Here is a 20,241-nt window from a genome sequence, read left to right as displayed (position 1 = left end):
TACATATTAGCTTAATGGCAAGAGCTTGCAATTAATTTGCTCCAAATTAGCACAATAACTGAACCGTGTTCCCTAACTTTAACTGAGCCAATACACCTATTTTACGTGATGAAAAAATATCACGGCAAACCACCAAACAAAAATGTCACTATACATCACTCGCACAGAAGAAACAAATTCAATCTGATAAGTGAAATTGGTTGCTAGCAATCATTAGTATGTATGAATGTTCTTTAATTAATCTCCTAATTGTGCAAAACTAGACACCATCATATAAAAAAGACCAAGCACTCTTATCCAAACATCATTTCATTTATTAAAACAAATTATTAAATAAACATATTTACATAACATGTTAATACAAGATTTGTCAAAACAATCACACATACACATTGAACTTGTGTCAATGAGATTGACACATGCACAAACTGTGCCCTCCATTGCAGTCACTTTTTAGTCGGCTTTGAAATGGTTTGGCAGCTGTGTCGTCCAGAGCGCTGTTGGTTCAGCCGTAAGCGTATTTGTCAACGGCGCCTTTGTCATTGGATGTCATCTGTCCGCTTAGCTTCATTAAAAGCTTCACAATGAGGCCAGCCTATCAAAAATGATGACAGACATTCATTAATACCAGGTAAATAGTTCAAACGTGTCAAAAATAAGCTAACGTTTCCACTAAGAAGTACGATTGCTCTTTGCTCACTGGGTTGTATTTGGAGACGGCGTGTCAGGATTTGGCCAATGCTGTGTAAATAGTGTGACATGCCACAGAGTAAACAATGGATGATATCCAGCTTTTTGTGTCCTTTTTGTCACAGCATGTTAGGAAAAACCTTCACAACGTTCAACTTTGTGACCTTCACTGATTTGTGCACATTGTAAAATAATAGTTTACCCCCAATTTTTTAATCCACGGAAGCACTTCAACATCCCGACCCGCCTCTCCCCTGTAAGTATGACCACACCACACTCATTCAGATGAGATTTGATGGACCGCTTTTACCTGTTTGGTGTGCACGATGAAGTTCATTTTGTTCTCGCCGCTATGTACTTGGAAGTACTGGTCAGCGTGTCCCAGCTGCCACATAAATGTGCCGTACTCTAAACTGATGAGAAGCACCTGAAATATGACAAGGAAGCATGATAACGCACGCAAATAAGAGGCGGGAAATAAATCGATGAGAACATGAGATGACGCCACACCTTGGTCTCCATGTTCATGAGGTGCAGCCCTTTGGTGTTGACGCCGACGTAGACGCGGATGACCTTGTGGTTGCTGGCGCTGGCCTTCGTATACACCTGGCCAGTGAAAAAGGCGGCGCCGTAGGTGGGGATGTCCCAGCAGTTCTGCAGGAAGAGCCGCTGCAGGTGGTGCATCTCCTTGCTCACCCCTTCGCTGGTGCTCAGCGCCTGTCGCCAAATAAATTCAAAAAAAGTTTGAAATGGTCACGGGGAAAACTTGTCCAAACTTCTCAGAGCTTCCACTGTACTTTGTATTCGTGAAGAATCCTATTGGTCCAGTGGTATGCTTTGCTTTTCACTTTTAATATGGGCACAATGGACTTGAGGTTTTCTTCACTGAAAAGAACAAAAGATGAATCGACCTTTGTGTATAACAAAGAAAACATTCCGATTTAGTCGGCGCTGTACTTGAGGAAGCCTTGCTTGTGCTTCTTGCTCTCGTAGTTGCCGTAGATGATTTGCAGTAGGAAGCTGGCAAGCGTGATCAGCTTGCTGTCGGGAGCCGGAAAGAAGCCTTTCAGCAGGCAGTGCCGGGCCTCGTCAAACAGGATGAGGATGGCCAGTGGATCCTCCACCTGCAGTGAAAAAGTGAGAAAATCCTTACTTTTTGGCATTCTTCAGAAAGAAAAGGATTTTCCCCAAATCTGAAGCCATGCAGTTTAGCCATGTGACTAACCTTTTTCTCAATCTCCAGGGGCAAGCGGACATCCCTGCGGAGGAAGAGCTGAGGCGTCTCCCTTTGTGGGTCCAGCACAGTCAGGTCAGTCACGATCTCCGTCCAGATGCGCAGGTGCTGCAGAGGCTTGTGGTACGGCTTCAGCTGCAGGTCTGTGACACACACATGCCTGTTATGGCTGCAGTTGTCATTATATTCCTCTCTCCGAGAAATATATCTCATTAAAAAAAAAAAAAAAGCTTAGACCAGTCAATGACATTGAAACACGAGGGTACATCCTTGTAAAAGTGCAGCCTTTAAGGGTGCGTCCTTTATGATAAGCGTGAATTTGTATATGACGTTAGCTAGCTTTAGGAAGTCTGCTCACGGAGGTTTTCGGAGCAGATCCAGATGGTGAAGTACTGCTGAGTCTCCTGGGACAGACGCATGCCCTCCATGATCTGCTGCACTGTGGTGTTGTTGCCGTGCTTCAGCTCCACGGAGCGATACGAGCCGTCCATGCGGTAGATGCGCACCTTCTCATACTGGGGGGAATAAGAAAAAAAAAAGCAAAATAATGACTACATTATTCCTGCGGATTAAAAGTCTCTCTTGGTTGACAGTACGAAATGACACCCTCTAGTGGGGAATATTCCAACTCCAGTCGGCGGTGGTGGAATTCACCGGTTTGCTGTTGGCTTGCTGGAGAAGCTTCACAGTCTCCTCCCATTCGTTTTGCTTGTTCTCCTCGCACACTTGCAGCGGTGACCGCTTCTGCTGGTCTTCAATGTGCTGTCGGAAAACGACAATCATCAAAGAGGACATTTAGGGTCCTGATGTTTAATTGAAATACTTTATGAATGTGTGATGCTTTGGGTAAAAATACATAGTGCCGCTGAATTCTGCCTGGCAACTAGCATCTGAACCAGGAAAGGTTACAGAGAAATATTTTTTGTCATGGTCATTTTGGTGTACCCGGTCAATCTCGGGATGCTGCAGCAGGAGTTGCACGATGTCACTGTAGCCGCCTCGTGCGGCAAAGTGCAGAGGTGAGCTGAGCTGTCCGTTCAGCAGGTTGGGATTACATTTCCCTTTTTCCAACAGCAACTTGGTCGCCTCAACTTTGCCATGCCTGAAGGGACCAAGAACAAACATCAATCGACAAAAATGATTTGAAGATGACGCTTGGCTTTGTTGGAGCCTCACCAGCAGGCGTAGTGGATGGGGGCCCAGTGGTCGCTGTCCAGCTGCTTGACCGAAAAGCCGCTGTCCAGGAGCTTGGTGAGCAGCTCCGTGTCTCCCTCGCAGGCGCTGCGGTGGAGAGGGAAGTCGTCCACCCATTGACGCTCCCTACATAGAAAAAAATGAGGATTAAATGACAAACATAGCGGAGGCAAAACTGGAATGCGTTCTCACTTGTCCTCAGCTGTGCAGTTGGCGCTGTGCTGCCACGTCTCCCTTGTTGGGATCTGGATCTTGGAGTAGTCGGGTGCTCCCAGCCCAAAGTACGGATTGATGATAACTTTGTCCACCTGCAGACATGCCGTTATTTAATAGAAGTGGCCGAGATTCAGTGTTGGGAAGCGATAGAGTAGAAATACTTTGTTACTGTACTTCGTGTAAATTGATATATTTTTTTCAATTATTTTGACTTCTAGTCCCTACATTTGAAAACCGGATATGTACTTGAAACTCCCGACTCAAAATAGGCTTGTTACCGGTAAAAGAGTAAAATTATTTTTACATGCACAGATAAAAAAAAAATTTCCTGTTGTGCCAAGCAACCATAACGGATCAAATGAATTCACTGTTCACTGGGGATTGGGACCAAACTGAGCGGTGAACAGTAAAAATCTGCAAGTAATGATGTCCTTTTACTACAATCTTTTTTTTTTTAAGTTCAAGTATGTGTACTTGTACTTAAACACAAAGTGTGAGTACTTGTGTACATCTCGTAATATTTGTCTTTGTGCGTACATTAAACCTGGTCTCACCCGGTTGGTGTACTGCAGATCGGAGCCGTAGAGCGGGTTTAGGACGCACATGTCGGCCTTCTCCAGAGACATCATCTTGCTCTTGATCTCCAGTGCCGTATAGCCCATGTGGAGGCCCCCGTCGCTCACTCTGCCCTCACCGCCATATGCCGGGTTGTTGACGTTGGTCTTCACCCTTTCCACGGGCGCTGGCCGGAACAGCGCCGGGATGGCGTGAGGCACGGTGTGCTGCTCCGCTAGCCATCTGAAGGGATCAAATGAGCTCTGTGCTTGTGATCAGTTGAAATAACAAAGGTAGTCGGCTTCAAAGTTTGAGTAACTGCCATGCGAAATCCAAGCTCACTTGTCCAAGGCAAGGAGCATCCTGGCAGTGACGGGGCAGAAGTGGATGCTTGTCTCGCTGCAAACCCTCATGATGTCGTGCAGGCAGTAGAAGCTTGGGCTGCCCGCGTTGTGGACTGGTTTGCTGTTGTCTGTTGAAAAGCATTTGTTTAGCCATCTCCACATTAATACTGGGGGTGGGGGAAAAAAAACACAACATGGCACCTTTCACGCCAACTGGCACCACACATAGCGAGGCTTCTTCAACGTCGTTGTCCACACACAGGGAGAATTTCTTCATGTGAACCACACGTTTGCCTGGAATACAAACTGGACGATGAGCCTCGTCTGAAGAGCAAAAGTGAATCGTCACATGCTCACCGATGAAGCTTTGGTTGTTGGACAAGGGTTTGATGGCGTCTGCAACATAGTCTAAGATGGATTTGGATTGGTCTCCTGCCGTTTGGATCTTGGTCGCTGGGAGGACTTTCTTCCTTTTTTTCTCCTTCCCCTCCAAGGGCACTTCGCTCAGCAGGATCTCAATGTGGAGACACACGTAGTGATTGAACCAGCAATCTAATATGTACATAGTATGGAATTTAGTCTCACAAAAGTCCACTGACTCATGCCTAATGCTATCGTAAAATGTAATGCGCCATAGATGGGCTACCGTAAATGAGACGTAATTATAAATAACATACACATACAAACAATACTCACGAATGTGTTTGAATGTATACCTCATAGGCTTTGGCTCTGTACTCCTTGGAGCTGAGACTGACTTGATTCTTGGGCCGAAGGACAGCGACAAACACGTCCTCCAGGCTGTCCTCGTTGCCCATGGTAACGGCTCTCAGGGCCAAATACTGTGGAGAGGCATGACTGGGGTGTCACACGACAGGAGACAACAAACTGTTATTAGGGCTGAAATGGAATCATAGTGACGCATTTTAACCAAAGATCACGCCTGTTTTGAGCATTTCCATGTAAAATGTTTTTTTATTTTATTTTATTTTTTTTAGCTTTTGTAGCACTTCCTTGAGTGTTTTATTTGCTTTTAGAATTACCTGGTCGGTCATAGAAAGTGCTCTCGGATAAAATTTGTGAATTACAATTTTTTTCCGATCTGCGCTTCTCAATTCAACTACTTGTTGAATTCATGATGGTCACGCCCCGGAAACCGCAGCGCTACCGTTCTTACATGCTAATAACACAAAAACTCTCCCTAATTCTATCATCACAACAGCGAACGTATTTAAAGCAATGTTTAACAAGGCATAGTTGACTTACGTTTACGACAAATAGGTGTTTTGACGTGCTAGCTTTGGATGCTACACGGCATCGGTTCAGTCGAGTGGTCAAACTCACCGAAAAGCCGAGCAAACTTACCACCAATTTCTCCGCACTTTCGGAGTCCTGTTCGGCGTTCAAAGTGTCCGCCGTCGCCCTCTCAGGATGGATTTCCAGGACGATTATTCGAGCAAGAAGTCGCCGCTGGCCTGAAATTTTTTTTGGCCCCTTAGAAAACAAAACTCGCGGTGCGTTCAAATGCCGCCGAGGCGGTAGGACAATAGAGGACTTTGAGATCACGTGGGAGGGCGAACCGTCATGTGTCAAGATGCCTTCAGGTATCGAGTGTGGCGTTGTTATTGTTTGGATTGGAATGCAAGATACAGTAAACATTTTCGTGATATTAGAATGGCCCCTTATAATGCAGTTATGTGTTATATATTGTTATATAGTGGGGACGGACAATGATCCACGATCTTGAGAGGTAAGACTGTATACGCCAATCAACTCATCAATATTTTTATTTGAAGTGATTAAACAGTGAAACAAAAAACATGGCATGGTCAACACAATAACCTAAAAAATAAACAAAGCTGAGGTTACACTTCTTTTGGAATAACAAGATGATTGGTCTGCGTTTCTATTGGTCCACAGCTGGATGGTGGTCTTGACTTGTCGGTCCGGGTTCAGGAAGCAGGACTTTTGTCATCGGAAGGTGGGTCAAGATCCCTGACGTTGCAGATGGTGAGCACCTCCTGCATCTTCTCCTGAATCTCCTGCACTCTGGCAGCCCACTTTTCACGTACCTCGTCCTCGTCGTCCTCAGTGACCACAGTGTAGGCCATGAGGGCGATGAGGCCCATGTGGAAGAGGTGGGCCACGTGTGAGCAATGGCGCTCCATGATCTCCGCGTCAGCGTTACAGTTCTCCAGATAGACCCTCAGCAGGGGCCTGCCGAAGAGCGAGCCGGTGCCCATCACCCCACGGTAGTACACGTCCAGGCTGGTGTCCATTTTGTCCCGTTCGTAGATCCGCTCAAAGTTCTCCATGTAATGCGTTGTGTTGTCTGGGTCCTTCTTCATCTGCGCCACCATGGCGTTGAAGGCGGCGTACTGGTGCTTGATGTACTCCTCGTACTTCCCAAAGGTCTCATTGACCTCGTCGATCCGGATCTGCGTCAGGCACTGCCGGTTCTTCTCGGAGATGCTCTCCAGCTTGCTGTGGATGGCCTGGAAGTCCTGATCCAGCTCGTGGCCCTCCTCGTCCATGAGACCCTTCCGAGCCACACCCACCAGGGAGGAGACGATGCCAAAGATGGGGTCAAAAGATGAGGCGAAAGAGGACACCTTTTCCACATAGGTCAGCACGGTGATGGCCGTTTTCTTGACCTTTGAGCTGTCTGCCATCTTGTTCTTCTATTTAAAAAAAAAATCCCACACCAAGAGAGCGTGAAGACGAGAATTTTCAAGGGAAATCAATACTATTTCTAGAAAACAGAAACTTGTTAGAACGTACAGTACGTGTTCAAGCAAATCAATCATTTAAAATGTCGCTGACCACTGGCATAAGTTCATGAACAAAATGCAGTAAAATGTACCGGTACACATTTGATTAATGCAATCGCCACTGATGTTAGTTGAAGCAAGCAATCTCGTACATTGCACATTTTTCCAAGCAGAGTAAAGAATATGTCATATCTAATCCTGAGATTTTTTTTGTTTATTACAAAATGTAATTACATTGTTGAGCTTTAGGAAATCAGTTAATAAAATCCATTTAACTTCTATTTTTTGATACAAATAACATTGGAATATTAAAACGAAATTATTGTTTTGTTTCATCAAATTAAAATTTGTGGATTATATATAGTATAAAATATAATGATTATGTCACCCCCTAAAAAATAATTGAATAATTTTTTTCTTTATTTTAAATTCAACAGCGTTTGTCTCACATTAACTCATCGTGCATCACTGACAAAACAGCAAGACACAAATTTGTCATCATGCTGCCTGTCTTAGCCCTGTCAATGAAAAGTAACATTAGAGTGTGTCACCATGATAAGGTGTTATTAACTGATTCCAAGCACATTTCTCTTAAACTAAACACAACTGATGTACAGTAGTTTCGAAGCCCGCTTCCCACCCATTTCCTCATCACCCAAACAATCACTCCCAGCGCCATTCCCTGCCTGTCAATCAACACTCAAACACATCAGCAATCGCAACACAAATCTCTAGAGGCTGCTTATTTTTAATGTTTACTCACCAGGGATAACGCTGCTGCTATCTCTCTGCCTACAGGAGCCGCCTGTCTGCCCAAGCCACCATTTTCCTTTTCCGGCCTACGGAAGAGACAGCCCTTTCCTGCCAAATAAGGTAAGCAAAACCAGGAAGTGACTCATCCTTGCTTTTTGCTGATTGGTTGACGTGCGTCCCCAACTCCGGACGCCCCTCCCCCCGCTACACGCCTTCCTACAAACCGCCTGTAACACACTAACCAAACGAGTAGGTGACCACACAGGTTTTTCATTATTCATAACCAACGAACATCAGCCCACAGATCATTTCAAACCATAACATAAGTGAGGGCAAGTTAGGAAGCTATCTTTTTAATAATTCAACATTCAAAAAAGTAGCTTAGATGCCAATAACGTAAAATCCTTCATAATCGACATTTTTTAAAATGCCTTATTTATTTCTTTGTAATAGTACTCGCATAAAGGGAAAGGGTTAGAAGTCCTTCTCAAGTTGCATTAGCCTTATTTTGCACATAGATTGCGTTCCTGCTATATTTGAGCATGTTAACATTTGAACAATTCTAATGTAGCACTTTACGCAACAATACCGATACAAGCATCAATACCACAAGTGCTTTCTCTGCTCAGCTAAATGTGGTATTATCTCAGCACACTTTTACATTATAGCACACACTGAGGCACAAAATATTCCGGTGATTAACATTACGGGTCCACACAGGTTTTTATCATGCTACCGATAAGCATCTGAGCTGTTAGCATTATAAGAATTTCCAACCCAACAGATTAGGAGGCCCTTGAACCTACATACACATCCGCCTTTTCCTCTGTATATTAAAAAAAGCAAAAGCGGCTCATCTTACATGTTAATACTTAATCTTGCAATATCTAATCTCATCTCGCAATAAAAGAATAAATATTATATTCAGAGTTTGAATTACAGTGACATTTATAACTTCCTTCTTTCCCATCATATAAACTTTGTATGGGATATCTAACACGGTCTGTAAAACTGCCATTCTTTGGTAATCTGCTTTCACTTAATCGTTTTCATTTTAAAGGAGTCTTTTGTATTATTATTATTTTTAGCATACCATGAGTACGCAGTTGGCACCAACAACTAAGCAAACAGTATTGGACAAGGACAAGGCAGTTATGCAATGTTTGAATTCCTTTTTAAGTGATAAAACAATAATCAAACATCTGCACACACGAACAGAACACGCATACACACTTGCACACAGACACACAAACCTATCAGAAATCCACATTCAATGTCTTTCTCATAAACAAAACTGTGTAGTAACACAGTGACATACCCAATAATGGGAACAAATACACGAGATGAGTGAATGCTCAAACCCACCGGGTGATGAATAGGACAGGCACACACACACACACACACACTCTCTCTCTCTCTCTCTCTCTCTCTCTCTCTCTCTCTCTCTCTCTCTCTCTCTCTCTCTCTCTCTCTCTCTCTCTCTCTCTCTCTCTCTCACACACACAGGCCCCTCACCTCAATGTAGAGCTCAGCTGGTCAACTCTGTTTTTTCCCACAATAACACCACGTGGCTGTGTCCACTCGGGCAGCTGGGCTGAAGCGAGACTGAGCACCTCTTCTGCTTTTAGGTACGAACCCCATCACACCATCATCATCATCTTCACGTCATAATCATCATCATTTCATTCTCATCAATTTGTCTGTGCTATAGAATGTTTTAGCATTCATTAGCCCGTCTACGGTGTTTTGCATTGTTCATTAGCATTAAGCTAGTAGATTTCCTAAGGCACAGTTTGGTGGTTGTTTTAATACACTGCGTGAATTCTCTTTTTTTCTTTAGTTTGACTGTAGACTTCAACTGTGAGTGTCAATAAATAGCTTGAAGCCCCCCTTTTTTTTTAAGAAGCATTTCAAATCATTTGTGTGAGTTGATTGTGGTGATGGGCAGCATGGTGGTCGACTGATTCGCACATGGGCCTCACAGTGCAGAGGTGCAAGGGGTTCAATTCCAGCTCTGGCCTCTCTGTGTGGAGTTTACATGTTCTCCCCATAACTCTGTGGGTTTTCTCTGGGTGCTCCAGTTTCTTCCCACATTCCAAAAACATGCATGACAGGCTGATTGAACACTCTAAATTGTCCCTAGGTATGAGCGTGAGCGCAGATGGTTGTTCGTCTCAGTGTGCCCTGCGATTGACTAACAACCGGTTCAGAGTGTTCCCCGCCTACTGCCTGAAGACAGCTGGGATAGGCTCCAGCACACCCGTGACCCTTGTGAGGATAAACGGATTAGAAAATAGATGGATGGGTGGATGGCTTCATATCTATTTCATGTGTTGTTTTTAATTTTCTAATTCAATGTCTAAATTGCAGGAGAAACTTTGCATCAGCACTGGGAAACAATCGGGAACATGTGGTGCAAATTCATCAAGCTCCTGCTCCTTCTGGGGTGAGTGTTTCAAAATACACAACTTTAATTTGACAGCTTTTGGGAGTCAAACACTGTTTTGTTTTTGTTTTTTTAATCACTTTTTCCCCCCCAAAATTGAATAATCAGTTTTAATTATTGAATAATCTGCCATTTATTTTTAAGGGCAGTTTCATAAAATGAGTTAAAATGATTCACGGTGATATATAACAGAAAAAAAATTGTCTCTTTATTGTGGTAGCATCTCAGGTTTGAGCTGCAGTGCAGTCCAGCGACCAGACTACGATGACACGGCCACTCCGGAATTCCTCAACCCGTCCTGGATGGCAAGCATCCCAGACGAGCGGCCCCTGTCCGAGCTCACCATGCCTGGCACCCATAACACCATGGCGCTTTACGGCGGCGTCTACGCCGAGTGCCAGACGTGGAGCCTGGGTTCGCAGTTGCGCGCCGGCGTCCGCTTCCTGGATGTGCGGGTGCGCCACGTGAAGGGCAACCTCACCATCCACCACGGGGTGGCGTACCAGCACACCCACTTCGGCCACGTGTTGGAGGGGGTGCAAGACTTCCTGGCCAGTTACCCGAGCGAGACGGTCCTGATGCGCGTCAAGGAGGAGCTGAGCGAAACCGATAACATCTACGGGGCAGTGGTGGAGCACGTACGGCGCCACGCCCGATGGGAGATGCTGTGGCACAGCCGTCTGGTGCCCACCATGGGCCAGGCGCGAGGTAAGCTCATCATCCTGCAGGACTTCCTTGGGCCGGACTTAGGGATGCGCTACGACTCCTTGGACATCGCTGATGACTGGAAGGTAAGATAAAAAAAAAAATCCTTGATTGGTCCCTGGAGGAGAAATTCAGCAGTTGCAAATAATTTGTGTTTGAAGTAAAGCAGGCATTCATGTTCTCAAAGGTTCCCACACTCCTGCACGTGGAGGAGAAGTGGCAGAGTGTCTACGAACACTTGGAGATGGCGCCCGCGGGGAACAAGGACCAGATCTTCCTCACCTACAGCAGCGGCGCTGGCATCTTCGCCGTTCCGAGGGCTGTGGCACAACGTGTCAATCCTCAGCTGTATGACTACTTGAGGGCCAAGACCGACCTGAACCAGCGCTTTGGAATCATATGCATGGACTTCCCCGCTGCTCCCATGGTTCAAACCATCATTGACTTCCAGCTCAAGGCAGGAATGCATCGTTGATGCAGCCTGCCTTGCTATTCGAATAACGAATAAACCCAAAGGAGAACTGATCCCTGTTTTAAACACCGGTTGGTGCTTCAACAAGTCTCCTCTTCCTCCCATATTTATTAACATTACTTATTTTTTAAAAATACCTTGCATTTAAATGAACAATACATACAGCTAAAATATTGTTTTTTATGACAAAATAAACAAAAAAAATGATACCGTTAAATGAAAGTTAAAATGAAATATTATACCGCTAAACAGTGAAACAATAAATGAATGTGAATCAAAGGAAATTTAAATTTAAAAAGCATCTCAAAATACAGGAACGATACTGCGGAACCAACTGTAATGGGATTTTGGGAACACAAGGTGTCACCCTCAAGCTTGTTTTCCAGAAGCTCATCGAGAGTAGCGCTGCAATTTGAAGCAGATAAGACAATCGTGAGAAAAAGAATTCTGAAGTCAGCTTTTTGTGTTTTTTTTCGTTTTTTTTCCAGTAATCGTTGTTGATTATTTTTCATACCATTTACGATTCTTTTAAAACAACTCTCCACAAATTACTTTTAAATCCTTCTCACTACTACCCTTTGTATTTGTTCGTACTTTGTTGGTTGACCTTTTTTGACAGAAAAAAATTGCCTCTATCTTAGTTGAACACCATATATATCCCCCCTTATTTATTATTCACTGACAGTGCAAGTTTGGGTCACACCTGCTTCAAGCTTTAATGGTTTCTATCTTTACTCAAGACGTGTCCTTTTCCTTTTACTTCTGTATTGTTTTCCTAACCCTTGTTATTTAAAAAACACAAACAGCTGTCCAAACACGAAGCGGGGTGGCTAACGAAATACACATGCTTGTGACGATTTTCAAAAGAATTTCCCCCGAGGTTATCCATTCCGTTCACTTGATTCATTCATAAAGTGGGCGGGTCTTGCACCGGCGTGTGCACGCGCCCGCCTATGCGCGCGTGCACACGCCTCGCTCCCAGCGGCGGCCATGTTGGAATGTTGGATGTGGACGGGGGCGGGGAAGGGAAGCAGGAACAGCCGAGCGGGGTGCGAGCGAAGGTCGGGGAGAGGGAGACACATCCAGGGAGCGAGATTGCGGCGACACTCCAGAGAGATCGGAGCGATTAAAACACTACTTCGGGCTCCCGCGGTGCACCTAGCGGATTTTCCAGCAACTTGTGCCTGTTTTTAAAGTCAACAGAAGCCCTTAAAAGAAAGTAAGTTGACATTTTGATTTCACTTTTCGGGGAGGTGTTACTGTATTTAAGGAGCGAAAAGGAAATGATGTGGTGTTCGTCGGCTCACTTGTTTCAACGCTCGAAAACTTAAGTGTCCCCCACATTGTCACTATTTAAAGTGTTAAATACGAGTGGAATTGGTGTTGCATTGGCAACGGAATTGTGGCAAAGTATGTTCGGAGCATTATTAGTCTCACACAGTCACATGGAGAAACGAGAAACGTTACCTCCACTCTGACTGGATTAACCCACTTTTGTGTTCCCAAATCTCCCTCCCAGGTGCCTTCTTTGGTCCTGACGATAAGCACTACTAATACTGAGAATTATCTAAGGTCAACTTTTAAACAAGTTAAGAACACCACAAACCACCGCAGCCCACCTTGGACCGTCTGGTGCTACAGTACATTAGACCGCATTTGCCCCCCCCCCCCACCCAGTTAACTACTTTCCGTCCGAGGCACCTTAGTTAGCTCTGTGTGCAAAAAGATTATATTTATAAACGAGACAACCCTTTTATCAACGATTCCTGTCATATTTAAGTCACATTTTCCTGTGACAACTATGAAAGTAATTTTCTGTGTAACCATTTTTGTTAAACCCGAATTCCAAACATTCATAACGTTCGTAATGTGTTTCCTGTTGTCGAAAGATTGCTAGCAGAAACTCACTACTGGTTATCATGATATTTTTCACTTTGTTAGTTCCAAATTAAGTTCCTCCCGCATTGCAAAAACATGCATGGCAAGTTAATTGAACATTCTAGATTGGACTTTAGGTGCAATTGTGAGTGTGAATGGTTGTTTATGGTTGCCTGTGAGTGCCGTGCAATTGGCTTGCAACCAGTTCAGGGTGTATCCCGCTTGCTGCCCCAAGACAGCTGGGATAGGCTCCATCACGCCCGCAACCCTCGTGAGGATAAGCCGCTCCGATGATGGATGGATAGATGGCTGTACCTGTGGTCAAAAAGCAAAGCGTGGGGATTCTCTTTATCGAAATACACAAATGCAGTCAATGAATGAGGCCATCTTTGCTGACCGCCTCTCATCAAATTTCCATACTCTCTCCTTTTTTTCTTTCACCCACTTGTCTCAAATCTTAAAAAGGTTAAGGCCTAAAATGGGTGACTTCCGACCATAAATCACCTCGGCCATTCCCCACATGCTTCTAAATTGTGTGAAGCTGAAAATTTTAAAGCACTCACTGGAGTGATTATTTTTAATTAGCGGCAGTGTCACATTACGGATATGCCGCGTGTGTAGTTGCGCACCATTTGCCCTCTGCTTCATATTCCAGATGCAAGCAAATGCTAATGAACTGCAGTATCCACTCGAGATGCAGCCTCTGAGCACTAATGTGAGTTCTTCGTCCTTAGGTGTGCATACTGCAATTTCTTTTACATGGCTCGTGAGCTGCACCGCTGAAAGAAATACTGTGTGGATGCTAACGTTCTTCAAACGTTCAACACTTTGGTGTTGACTCAAGTCGACATTGTGAGAGGACCATTCAGGTGATGTGCATCGTGGTTCTTCATATAAACAGATTAGTATTGATCCTTAAATGAATGCCCAATGAGCAATCAATAATGAAAGGTTGAAGAGAATCTGATTAGTCAGGGTTGAAACACAAGAAAATCCGCTCCAATGGGAGGGAAAAAAAGTAAATTCTTCCTTAATAAAACATTCTTCAGGAATCAATGTATACAAAAAAAATATAACTTCAATCTATTTTCTAGCCAGAAGCCACAGACTGTTTGTTACGCGTGGCGGGGCTTCTAGCTAATATGTCCCGCCTGGGAACCCTGCATCTGATTGAAAAATCTGAATGTGATAATGGCTTAAAAGCGTTGCGCCCAAAATTTTGACCCACCCCTCGGGGTGTTTGACTTTCCGGGTTTGACTGTTACTGTAACATTTAAATTAGAATATACACAAAAAGTAGAAAAGTAAAAGCGCTTAGCTCTTTAAAGACACCGAACAGATAGATAAGCAGGATCAGGAAATAGTTTGGTGACAAGCTTCCTCCCTTCCTTTCATGTTCGTCCTCTGATGTTTATGTCACATGCTGCGTTGCGAAGTCTCGTGTGACTTAAAACGCATCTTTTTTCGACAATTCGCCGTGGAACTTCAAAATGTACAACTTGACGCGTGTCGTCAGAGGCTTTAAAATTTGAGGCCGATCCAAATTAGGATTGTTTGTAAAAGATTTCCCGTAAGCGTCTGTGATGCATCCCGCAAAGGTCAACTGATTTGACTCTTTTCATGTGGTTGGCTACAGCTGGCTAATACAGGCGTGTCCGTCGTGTGTGTGTATGTGTGTAAATTGCAGAGCACTCCTTGTATTTATAGTAACACTTGACTACCCTCAAAGATTCAACAGTCAACCCCTGGCGAAAACTCTTGTCGCAGTTGTCCTCTTCCTACCGACCAGGTTGTCCCCAGTTTCTTGCATTCCATTGAGAGAAACGCGCAAAAGGGCGACAAAGGCGGCAGTCTCGTGTGGCATGACTCCCGACTGTGACGGCAATCACTCGTGTGTTCGAGGAATGCCGAGTTCCCGACTACGTTTGTGTGTCCTTACTACATGGGTATGCCAAATTTATTCCCAAGACACGTGACATCTCGTTTGATGCTTGAGCTCCAAGTTCTATTTGACTTTTGGGCCGTTCCGCTTTGGAGATGTGCACTAGTGGGGTTGTGTAAAAAAAAAAAAAAAAATGCTCGGATGGTTGCAAGCTTTAAAGTGGTTCATGAAGTGTGTGTGTGGATGAACCCGTGCGCAGGATAGACTGCAGTCGGCCACAATGGCAGGAAATGACATCATCGCTAATGACCCGGCGCTCCTTGGGGGCATGCACATACCCGGACGCGTGCACGAAAATACCCACTCTGCAACTCTTTTCGTCTCAGCGTTCCTCTTGAGCTTCTTTTACACAAGACGACGACCTCAGGTGACAGAAAACAGCCAGGTTGACTTCTATTTCACCCCCCGCGCCCCTTTTTTCCCGAATAACACCAAACCCGGCTTTAAACCTTCATGCGATCCTCACCCGAGTCCCTTTCCTGGCAATTTGAGGACAGGCATAAAGATGGATCGTGCGCGCATATACATTGAAAAGCCCTGTCGTCAAGTCACCAAGGTCCGCGGTGCCGCTTGTCAGCGCATGATGAATAGAGTCAGAACGTGGCGATTCCCTCTCGCGGGGACCTAAAAACGAGCACAATAGGACATAGTGAGGCGCACATCTTGTAAAGTAGTTGCCCTTTGCGCGCGTGTGCGCGAGATGGAGGGAGCAGGCGACGTAATTGCACGTCGGCGAAAGAAAGAAGTCATTGTCATCGAGGCGGGAAGAGAATCGAGCCGAGGTGAAGACGAACGGTCGGAAAAAAGTAATGCGAGTTTGACTCGGGGTGGAAAAGGATCCTCGCGTGTGAAATCACTTGCAGCTGTCTCGATAGAAGGATTTTTTAAAATAGGAATGGGAGGAACGTTGGGCCTTTTTTGACAGGATGTTTATGTTTTCACTTCCTATTGTTCTGTAAAATATATATATATATATATATACTATATATTTTTTTTACACATTCCTACTCTCTGTGGCCCATTGTGTGGTGACGGCTAAAAACGTCTCAGACACGCTAGGAACTGATATTCCCCAACTTCAATGAATAGTTTCAACTTTGATGGGGGAAAAAAAATTGGTTTAGATGACCAATGTGTTTTTTTTTTTGTGGACGCTCAGCCTGAGAATACCTTTTTTTTTTTCTTGACCTAATAGTTTTTGACAAAGCGTTACGGCAATGCTATCGCGATATTTTGAAGGCCTTTTTTTTCAAAACTCGGCCATAGGGAGTACGCGAGGCCAAGCCCCAAGTTACACATCAGCGTCTGCTCGGCCAATCATATGACCTCATCTTTGCTCCTTATGCTCCACCAACACACATGAACGCACGCACACACACACACACAGAGTCAGAGTAGAGAACATCTTCAGTGGAACACCCGGATGCAAGCCAGAGTTATGACATCACAGTCGCACGTTTGGAAACTGCGCAGACATAACTGGCGTGACCACCGGTGAGGTCAGGCATGGGTAAATTGCCACTGTGTCTGTATGTGTGTGTCTATCAGGGTTTGAGTGTGTGTGTGTGTGTCTGTCTGGCATCGCCATGAGTCACCCGCAAACGCTGTCCTTTTCGCACAAAGGTTCATTGAGCAGCGGTCTTCAGTCTCCGCGCTGGTTCCAACCCGTTTTAAATGTGATGATTTTTCAACTATCCGCAGGCAGGAGAGCGCCGGTTGAATCGACAACCTTTTTGGATGCGTGTTAGACCCGCGTTGAAATCGCCCTGCCACTAGAGGGCAATGTTACTACATGGGGACCTTGAATCCGGACGGACGGAGACGCAGCATCATCGACTGTAGGTTGGATGCGAGTGTGTGACATCTTGGCCTAGTAATCCGGTGGCCCATTAATCTGCTTTCCTCTTGAGCAACTCCCGTTCTTGCCTTGCGGCCAGTTTGCCAAGTGCCCGAATGCGTTTTATGTCCGAGAGCAAAGGGATTGTCAAATATCAGAATATTACAATACAGTTTTCTCAAGTTTATAGTCTGCCACGATGACCCACATGTACTTCATGTGTAATCTCTTATTATGCATCCCTGTGTTGTGATTAAACTGCGCTGGCAAGATTGGACGGAACGGGATTCTCGATAGGCAGTCAAGTGAACAGCGGGAGTGTCGCTCTTTTCAGTCGAGCAAGCGAGAAAGTCACATTATGACTAATGGAGTAGCCCCTCGGGGCGGTGTTTGTGTCAGAGAGGCGGAAGGTCCTAAAGGCAAATGACGCAGGCGCACACAAGCCTGCTTTCACAAGGATTTTGCCGGATGCGAGGAGGTGAGACATTCAATATTGACATTTGCCGGTTAGCCGCTGTGCAGTAAACCTGCGGGAGAAAATAGGTCACGTTTTTGTTTGTACGGTTGTTGGAAGTTTACTACACTAACGCAGTAGTGTCAAGTCAAAATTAGAGTCAATATTTTGATGGAAAAACAACTTGAACAAGTTTGCGACCGTTCATTAGCGCCACCCGCAGGACTGGAGCAGCATAACAGCGGGACTCACAACTGCTTTTGAAAGACTCTTTTGAGAAAAGAACCTGTCCTGGCATTCTGGCATGTCCTGGTACGGGTCTGGTCGAAGGGAGACGTGGTCCTGCTTGCTTTGTGTCACGTGCAAAGCGCCAACCCAAACTCCTTCACCTCCAGTTTGGCGGCCTCACTCGTTCGCCGTGCTGGAAAATGGTCTCGTATAAACCGCTGAAGCTTTTTAATTTCTCACTAAAATCATTTTTTTTTTTTAAATTCACCTCCATCACGTTGCATTTTCTCTCTCGCCTCCCGCTTCTGTCAAGTCACCGTGACTCGTACATCTGGCTGCCTTTCCCCCTTCATCCCTCTCCTTGTGGACAAAGATATGCCCCTCCCCCTTCTTCCTCCTCCATCCAGTCGCTCATCCCCCCCCCCCCCCCCTTCCCCGTTAGGAACTCCTCTCTCTTGTCCGCTCGCATTTTCTTTCTCTCCCTCTCTCCTCCTCCTCTTCCCCACTCGCGTGTATTCGTAGTTGTAGTAGTTGTAGCACGGGATTAGGAAGGGAGGGGAAGGCCAGTTTGTAAACTGACACAGTGACCACAGAAGCCCGGCTGGGATTTGGGCTTTCCCAGTATAGCCTCCTTTCATTTGCTTCGTGGAGGGGGAAATCTTCTTCTTCTTTCTCCTCTCTTCTCGACTCCTAAATGGAGGGATTATACCATGGTAAGATTTATCGCAAGGTGGGGATTTCATACGCGGCTCGTATGCATGTGTCACCTTCTATTTGCTGAAGATGAAGAGTTGAGGAGCGCGGGGGGAAAAAACGCAACATTAAAACACATTGTGACGCGCGCTGACTGGTTGGAAGCGTTGTTGTCACTTGGTGACACTTTGGAAGTCGGAAGCGGCGCTCCTCGGAATGGATTCAAGCGTTCATACGGTGGAAATGCAGTTGAAAAGAGGTGACATAATCCTCTTTCCTCTCAATCGAGGAGGCGCGCGTGTGTCAAAATGTCACGTGTGCGCACGGGGGGGACGGTCCAAGTGTATGGATGAGTGGGAAGTTGTGTGTGTGGTGGTGGAGTGGATATGGATGTCAAATTAGAGGTTTGTGATGTGCATCCTTCCATGGGCTATTCCTGCTTTTGTCTTGTATGCGGGCAATATGTTTATTTCTGTTTGCGCCATTTTGTTTGGAGGCCTTATGACCCAAGCCTTTTTTTCCCCCCCCAAAGAGAACCCAGCAAAAGTTATTCATCTCTATGTTACGACATATGCAGCTTTTTCTGCGCATGGCGTATTAAATACGATTTCGCCAATTGCTTTGTCAGGGTCTGGAAATCGAATTAAGTGCTGTGACAAAGTGCGGGTTATCGTGTCCTGGTCTATTTAACTCATTCACTCCCAAAGACGTTTTTAAATGTCTTTTCAGACTTGGTCCAGAATTGGCTGGTACTGAATGAGTTTAACAACACCGACACTTTCAGCGCAAGAGAGAGGAAGCAGTGAGTTTCGTACCCGTGACCCACCTTAGCTCCATCCCGATGCCGACCCGTCCTGCCTCTGTGACGGCTCCGGTACCGGCTTCAAAAGTCCCCAAATTCTTGGTCTCCCTCCAGCGAACACGTTCTCGCCGCACCGCGCGCCGGGTGTGCTTTCGCAGATAAACGCCGAGGAGCGCTCATGCGTTCCACATGACCTTATGTTTTATGCATGCGAGATTTATCTTTGTGGAAGGCGTTTTATGTTTGGCTGTGTACCTGCTTGATGATCAATAAAATAGCCTTTCACATTTTTATTTTCTTGACCCAGTCAAAATAGGCGCACGGATCATGTTGGAAGCGTCCTGTAGTTTGACAAAACCTGCTCCGAGGCGCAACACGAGGCAGCGGGCGGGGGGGGGGGGGGGGCATTGAGGTGGACTGCATACATAACGTGCGGTGTATACCAATAAAAAGTTAAAGATGTTTTTTTTTTTTTAAGCGACCAAGAACATTTTGTGCCTGTTAATTTTTTTTTTGTTTGTGTGTTCCAGCATGACAAGAGCTGTGAAATGTGCATTGGGAGGAAAATGTGCAAATCATTAAAGTCATACCATAGGATTTATCGTTATTGGAGGCTCTCTCTGCCGCCGCAGCACACACACACACACACACATTCACAACCGAGTTTCATATTACAGAGCGTCGGTCGATAAACTATACGATCTGAGTTGGCACTTCCTCTCTGTGGCCTTTCCTTGCATGACATCATCTTTGTTGATGACCCCCTTCTGTCATTTGACCCCCTTCTGTCATTTCACTCCAAGCTTGTGTGAGCGTGCGTCCACACTGTATGCCTGCGTACTCGTATTGCGTAGCCCCGGTTGTCGAAAGCACTTATCCTCTTGACCTGACACGGACACGGGATCAGTGACGCCTTGACTGCGTGGTGAAGTATCCCAAAGACCACTCGTGGACTTCCTGTGGGAGTTTGAGAGCTTGAGTGAGGCATTTATCGTCATGCATTTTACCTCAGTCTTCACAGAGACAA

General features: G+C 45.4%; 4 protein-coding genes across 12 annotated transcripts in view; 2 read left to right on the top strand and 2 right to left on the bottom strand.

The window, feature by feature from the left end:
• Positions 1 to 293: 293 nt before the first annotated feature.
• Positions 294 to 5,085, bottom strand: krit1 (KRIT1 ankyrin repeat containing). Of its 2 annotated transcripts, none has more exons than XM_086136627.1 (16): positions 4,950 to 5,085; positions 4,591 to 4,747; positions 4,435 to 4,527; positions 4,232 to 4,361; positions 3,889 to 4,132; positions 3,311 to 3,426; positions 3,101 to 3,244; positions 2,870 to 3,026; positions 2,579 to 2,686; positions 2,283 to 2,439; positions 1,916 to 2,067; positions 1,648 to 1,814; positions 1,488 to 1,575; positions 1,201 to 1,407; positions 1,001 to 1,117; positions 294 to 595 (listed from the first exon to the last, which is right to left on the bottom strand). In XM_086136627.1, exons 1-16 carry the CDS (start codon positions 5,049 to 5,051, stop codon positions 506 to 508), a joined length of 2,229 nt encoding a protein of 742 aa, XP_085992753.1. In that variant the 5' UTR covers positions 5,052 to 5,085; the 3' UTR covers positions 294 to 505. The 2 variants fall into 2 exon arrangements, with proteins under 2 accessions (XP_085992753.1, XP_085992754.1); XM_086136628.1 differs by having other exon boundaries at positions 4,591 to 4,785; positions 4,930 to 5,070.
• A 917-nt stretch (positions 5,086 to 6,002) lies between these two features.
• rpz2 (rapunzel 2) lies at positions 6,003 to 7,872 on the bottom strand. The gene is made up of 2 exons (XM_086136634.1): positions 7,768 to 7,872; positions 6,003 to 6,914 (listed from the first exon to the last, which is right to left on the bottom strand). Exon 2 carries the CDS (start codon positions 6,903 to 6,905, stop codon positions 6,186 to 6,188), a length of 720 nt encoding a protein of 239 aa, XP_085992760.1. The 5' UTR covers positions 6,906 to 6,914; positions 7,768 to 7,872; the 3' UTR covers positions 6,003 to 6,185.
• Positions 6,714 to 12,150, top strand: LOC147190689 (uncharacterized). Of its 5 annotated transcripts, none has more exons than XM_086136633.1 (7): positions 6,714 to 6,858; positions 7,803 to 7,877; positions 9,347 to 9,385; positions 9,598 to 9,617; positions 10,128 to 10,203; positions 10,424 to 10,994; positions 11,096 to 12,150. In XM_086136633.1, exons 5-7 carry the CDS (start codon positions 10,166 to 10,168, stop codon positions 11,381 to 11,383), a joined length of 897 nt encoding a protein of 298 aa, XP_085992759.1. In that variant the 5' UTR covers positions 6,714 to 6,858; positions 7,803 to 7,877; positions 9,347 to 9,385; positions 9,598 to 9,617; positions 10,128 to 10,165; the 3' UTR covers positions 11,384 to 12,150. The 5 variants fall into 5 exon arrangements, with proteins under 5 accessions (XP_085992759.1, XP_085992758.1, XP_085992755.1 ...); XM_086136632.1 differs by having other exon boundaries at positions 9,264 to 9,385; XM_086136629.1 differs by lacking the exon at positions 9,598 to 9,617.
• A 286-nt stretch (positions 12,151 to 12,436) lies between these two features.
• ptk2aa (protein tyrosine kinase 2aa) overlaps positions 12,437 to 20,241 on the top strand; it is a 30,430-nt gene continuing 22,625 nt past the window's right edge. Inside the window, exons 1-2 of one of the 4 annotated variants that reach the window (XM_086136400.1) lie at positions 12,437 to 12,599; positions 13,993 to 14,127. Coding sequence is in view for 2 of the 4 variants with exons in the window: in XM_086136397.1 (XP_085992523.1) it covers positions 16,993 to 17,038 (46 nt within the window). In the remaining 2 variants the exon portion in view is untranslated. Of the gene's footprint in view, positions 12,600 to 13,992; positions 14,128 to 16,357; positions 17,039 to 18,194; positions 18,433 to 20,241 lie in introns of those variants that run through there. The other 3 variants (XM_086136399.1, XM_086136397.1, XM_086136398.1) reach the window with 3 other exon arrangements.

This window comes from Hippocampus guttulatus, chromosome 18 (genome assembly GCF_054856545.1).
Source record: "Hippocampus guttulatus isolate MCC_2025c chromosome 18, RoL_Hgut_1.0, whole genome shotgun sequence".
Classification (NCBI taxonomy): domain Eukaryota; kingdom Metazoa; phylum Chordata; class Actinopteri; order Syngnathiformes; family Syngnathidae; genus Hippocampus; species Hippocampus guttulatus.
This window is presented reverse-complemented; position numbering and strand designations above follow the sequence as displayed.

Coding starts and splice junctions, on each gene's coding strand:
- krit1 (XM_086136627.1), bottom strand. CDS start 5,051: ATGGGCAACGAGGACAGCCTGGAGGACGTGTTTGTCGCTGTCCTTCGG. Junction 4,133..4,231: donor ATGCTCCTTGCCTTGGACAA/GTGAGCTTGGAT, acceptor TGATCCCTTCAG/ATGGCTAGCGGAGCAGCACA. Junction 3,427..3,888: donor ATCTGCAGTACACCAACCGG/GTGAGACCAGGT, acceptor GCATGTCTGCAG/GTGGACAAAGTTATCATCAA.
- rpz2 (XM_086136634.1), bottom strand. CDS start 6,905: ATGGCAGACAGCTCAAAGGTCAAGAAAACGGCCATCACCGTGCTGACC.
- LOC147190689 (XM_086136631.1), top strand. CDS start 10,166: ATGTGGTGCAAATTCATCAAGCTCCTGCTCCTTCTGGG. Junction 10,204..10,423: donor AAGCTCCTGCTCCTTCTGGG/GTGAGTGTTTCA, acceptor TTATTGTGGTAG/CATCTCAGGTTTGAGCTGCA. Junction 10,995..11,095: donor ACATCGCTGATGACTGGAAG/GTAAGATAAAAA, acceptor ATGTTCTCAAAG/GTTCCCACACTCCTGCACGT.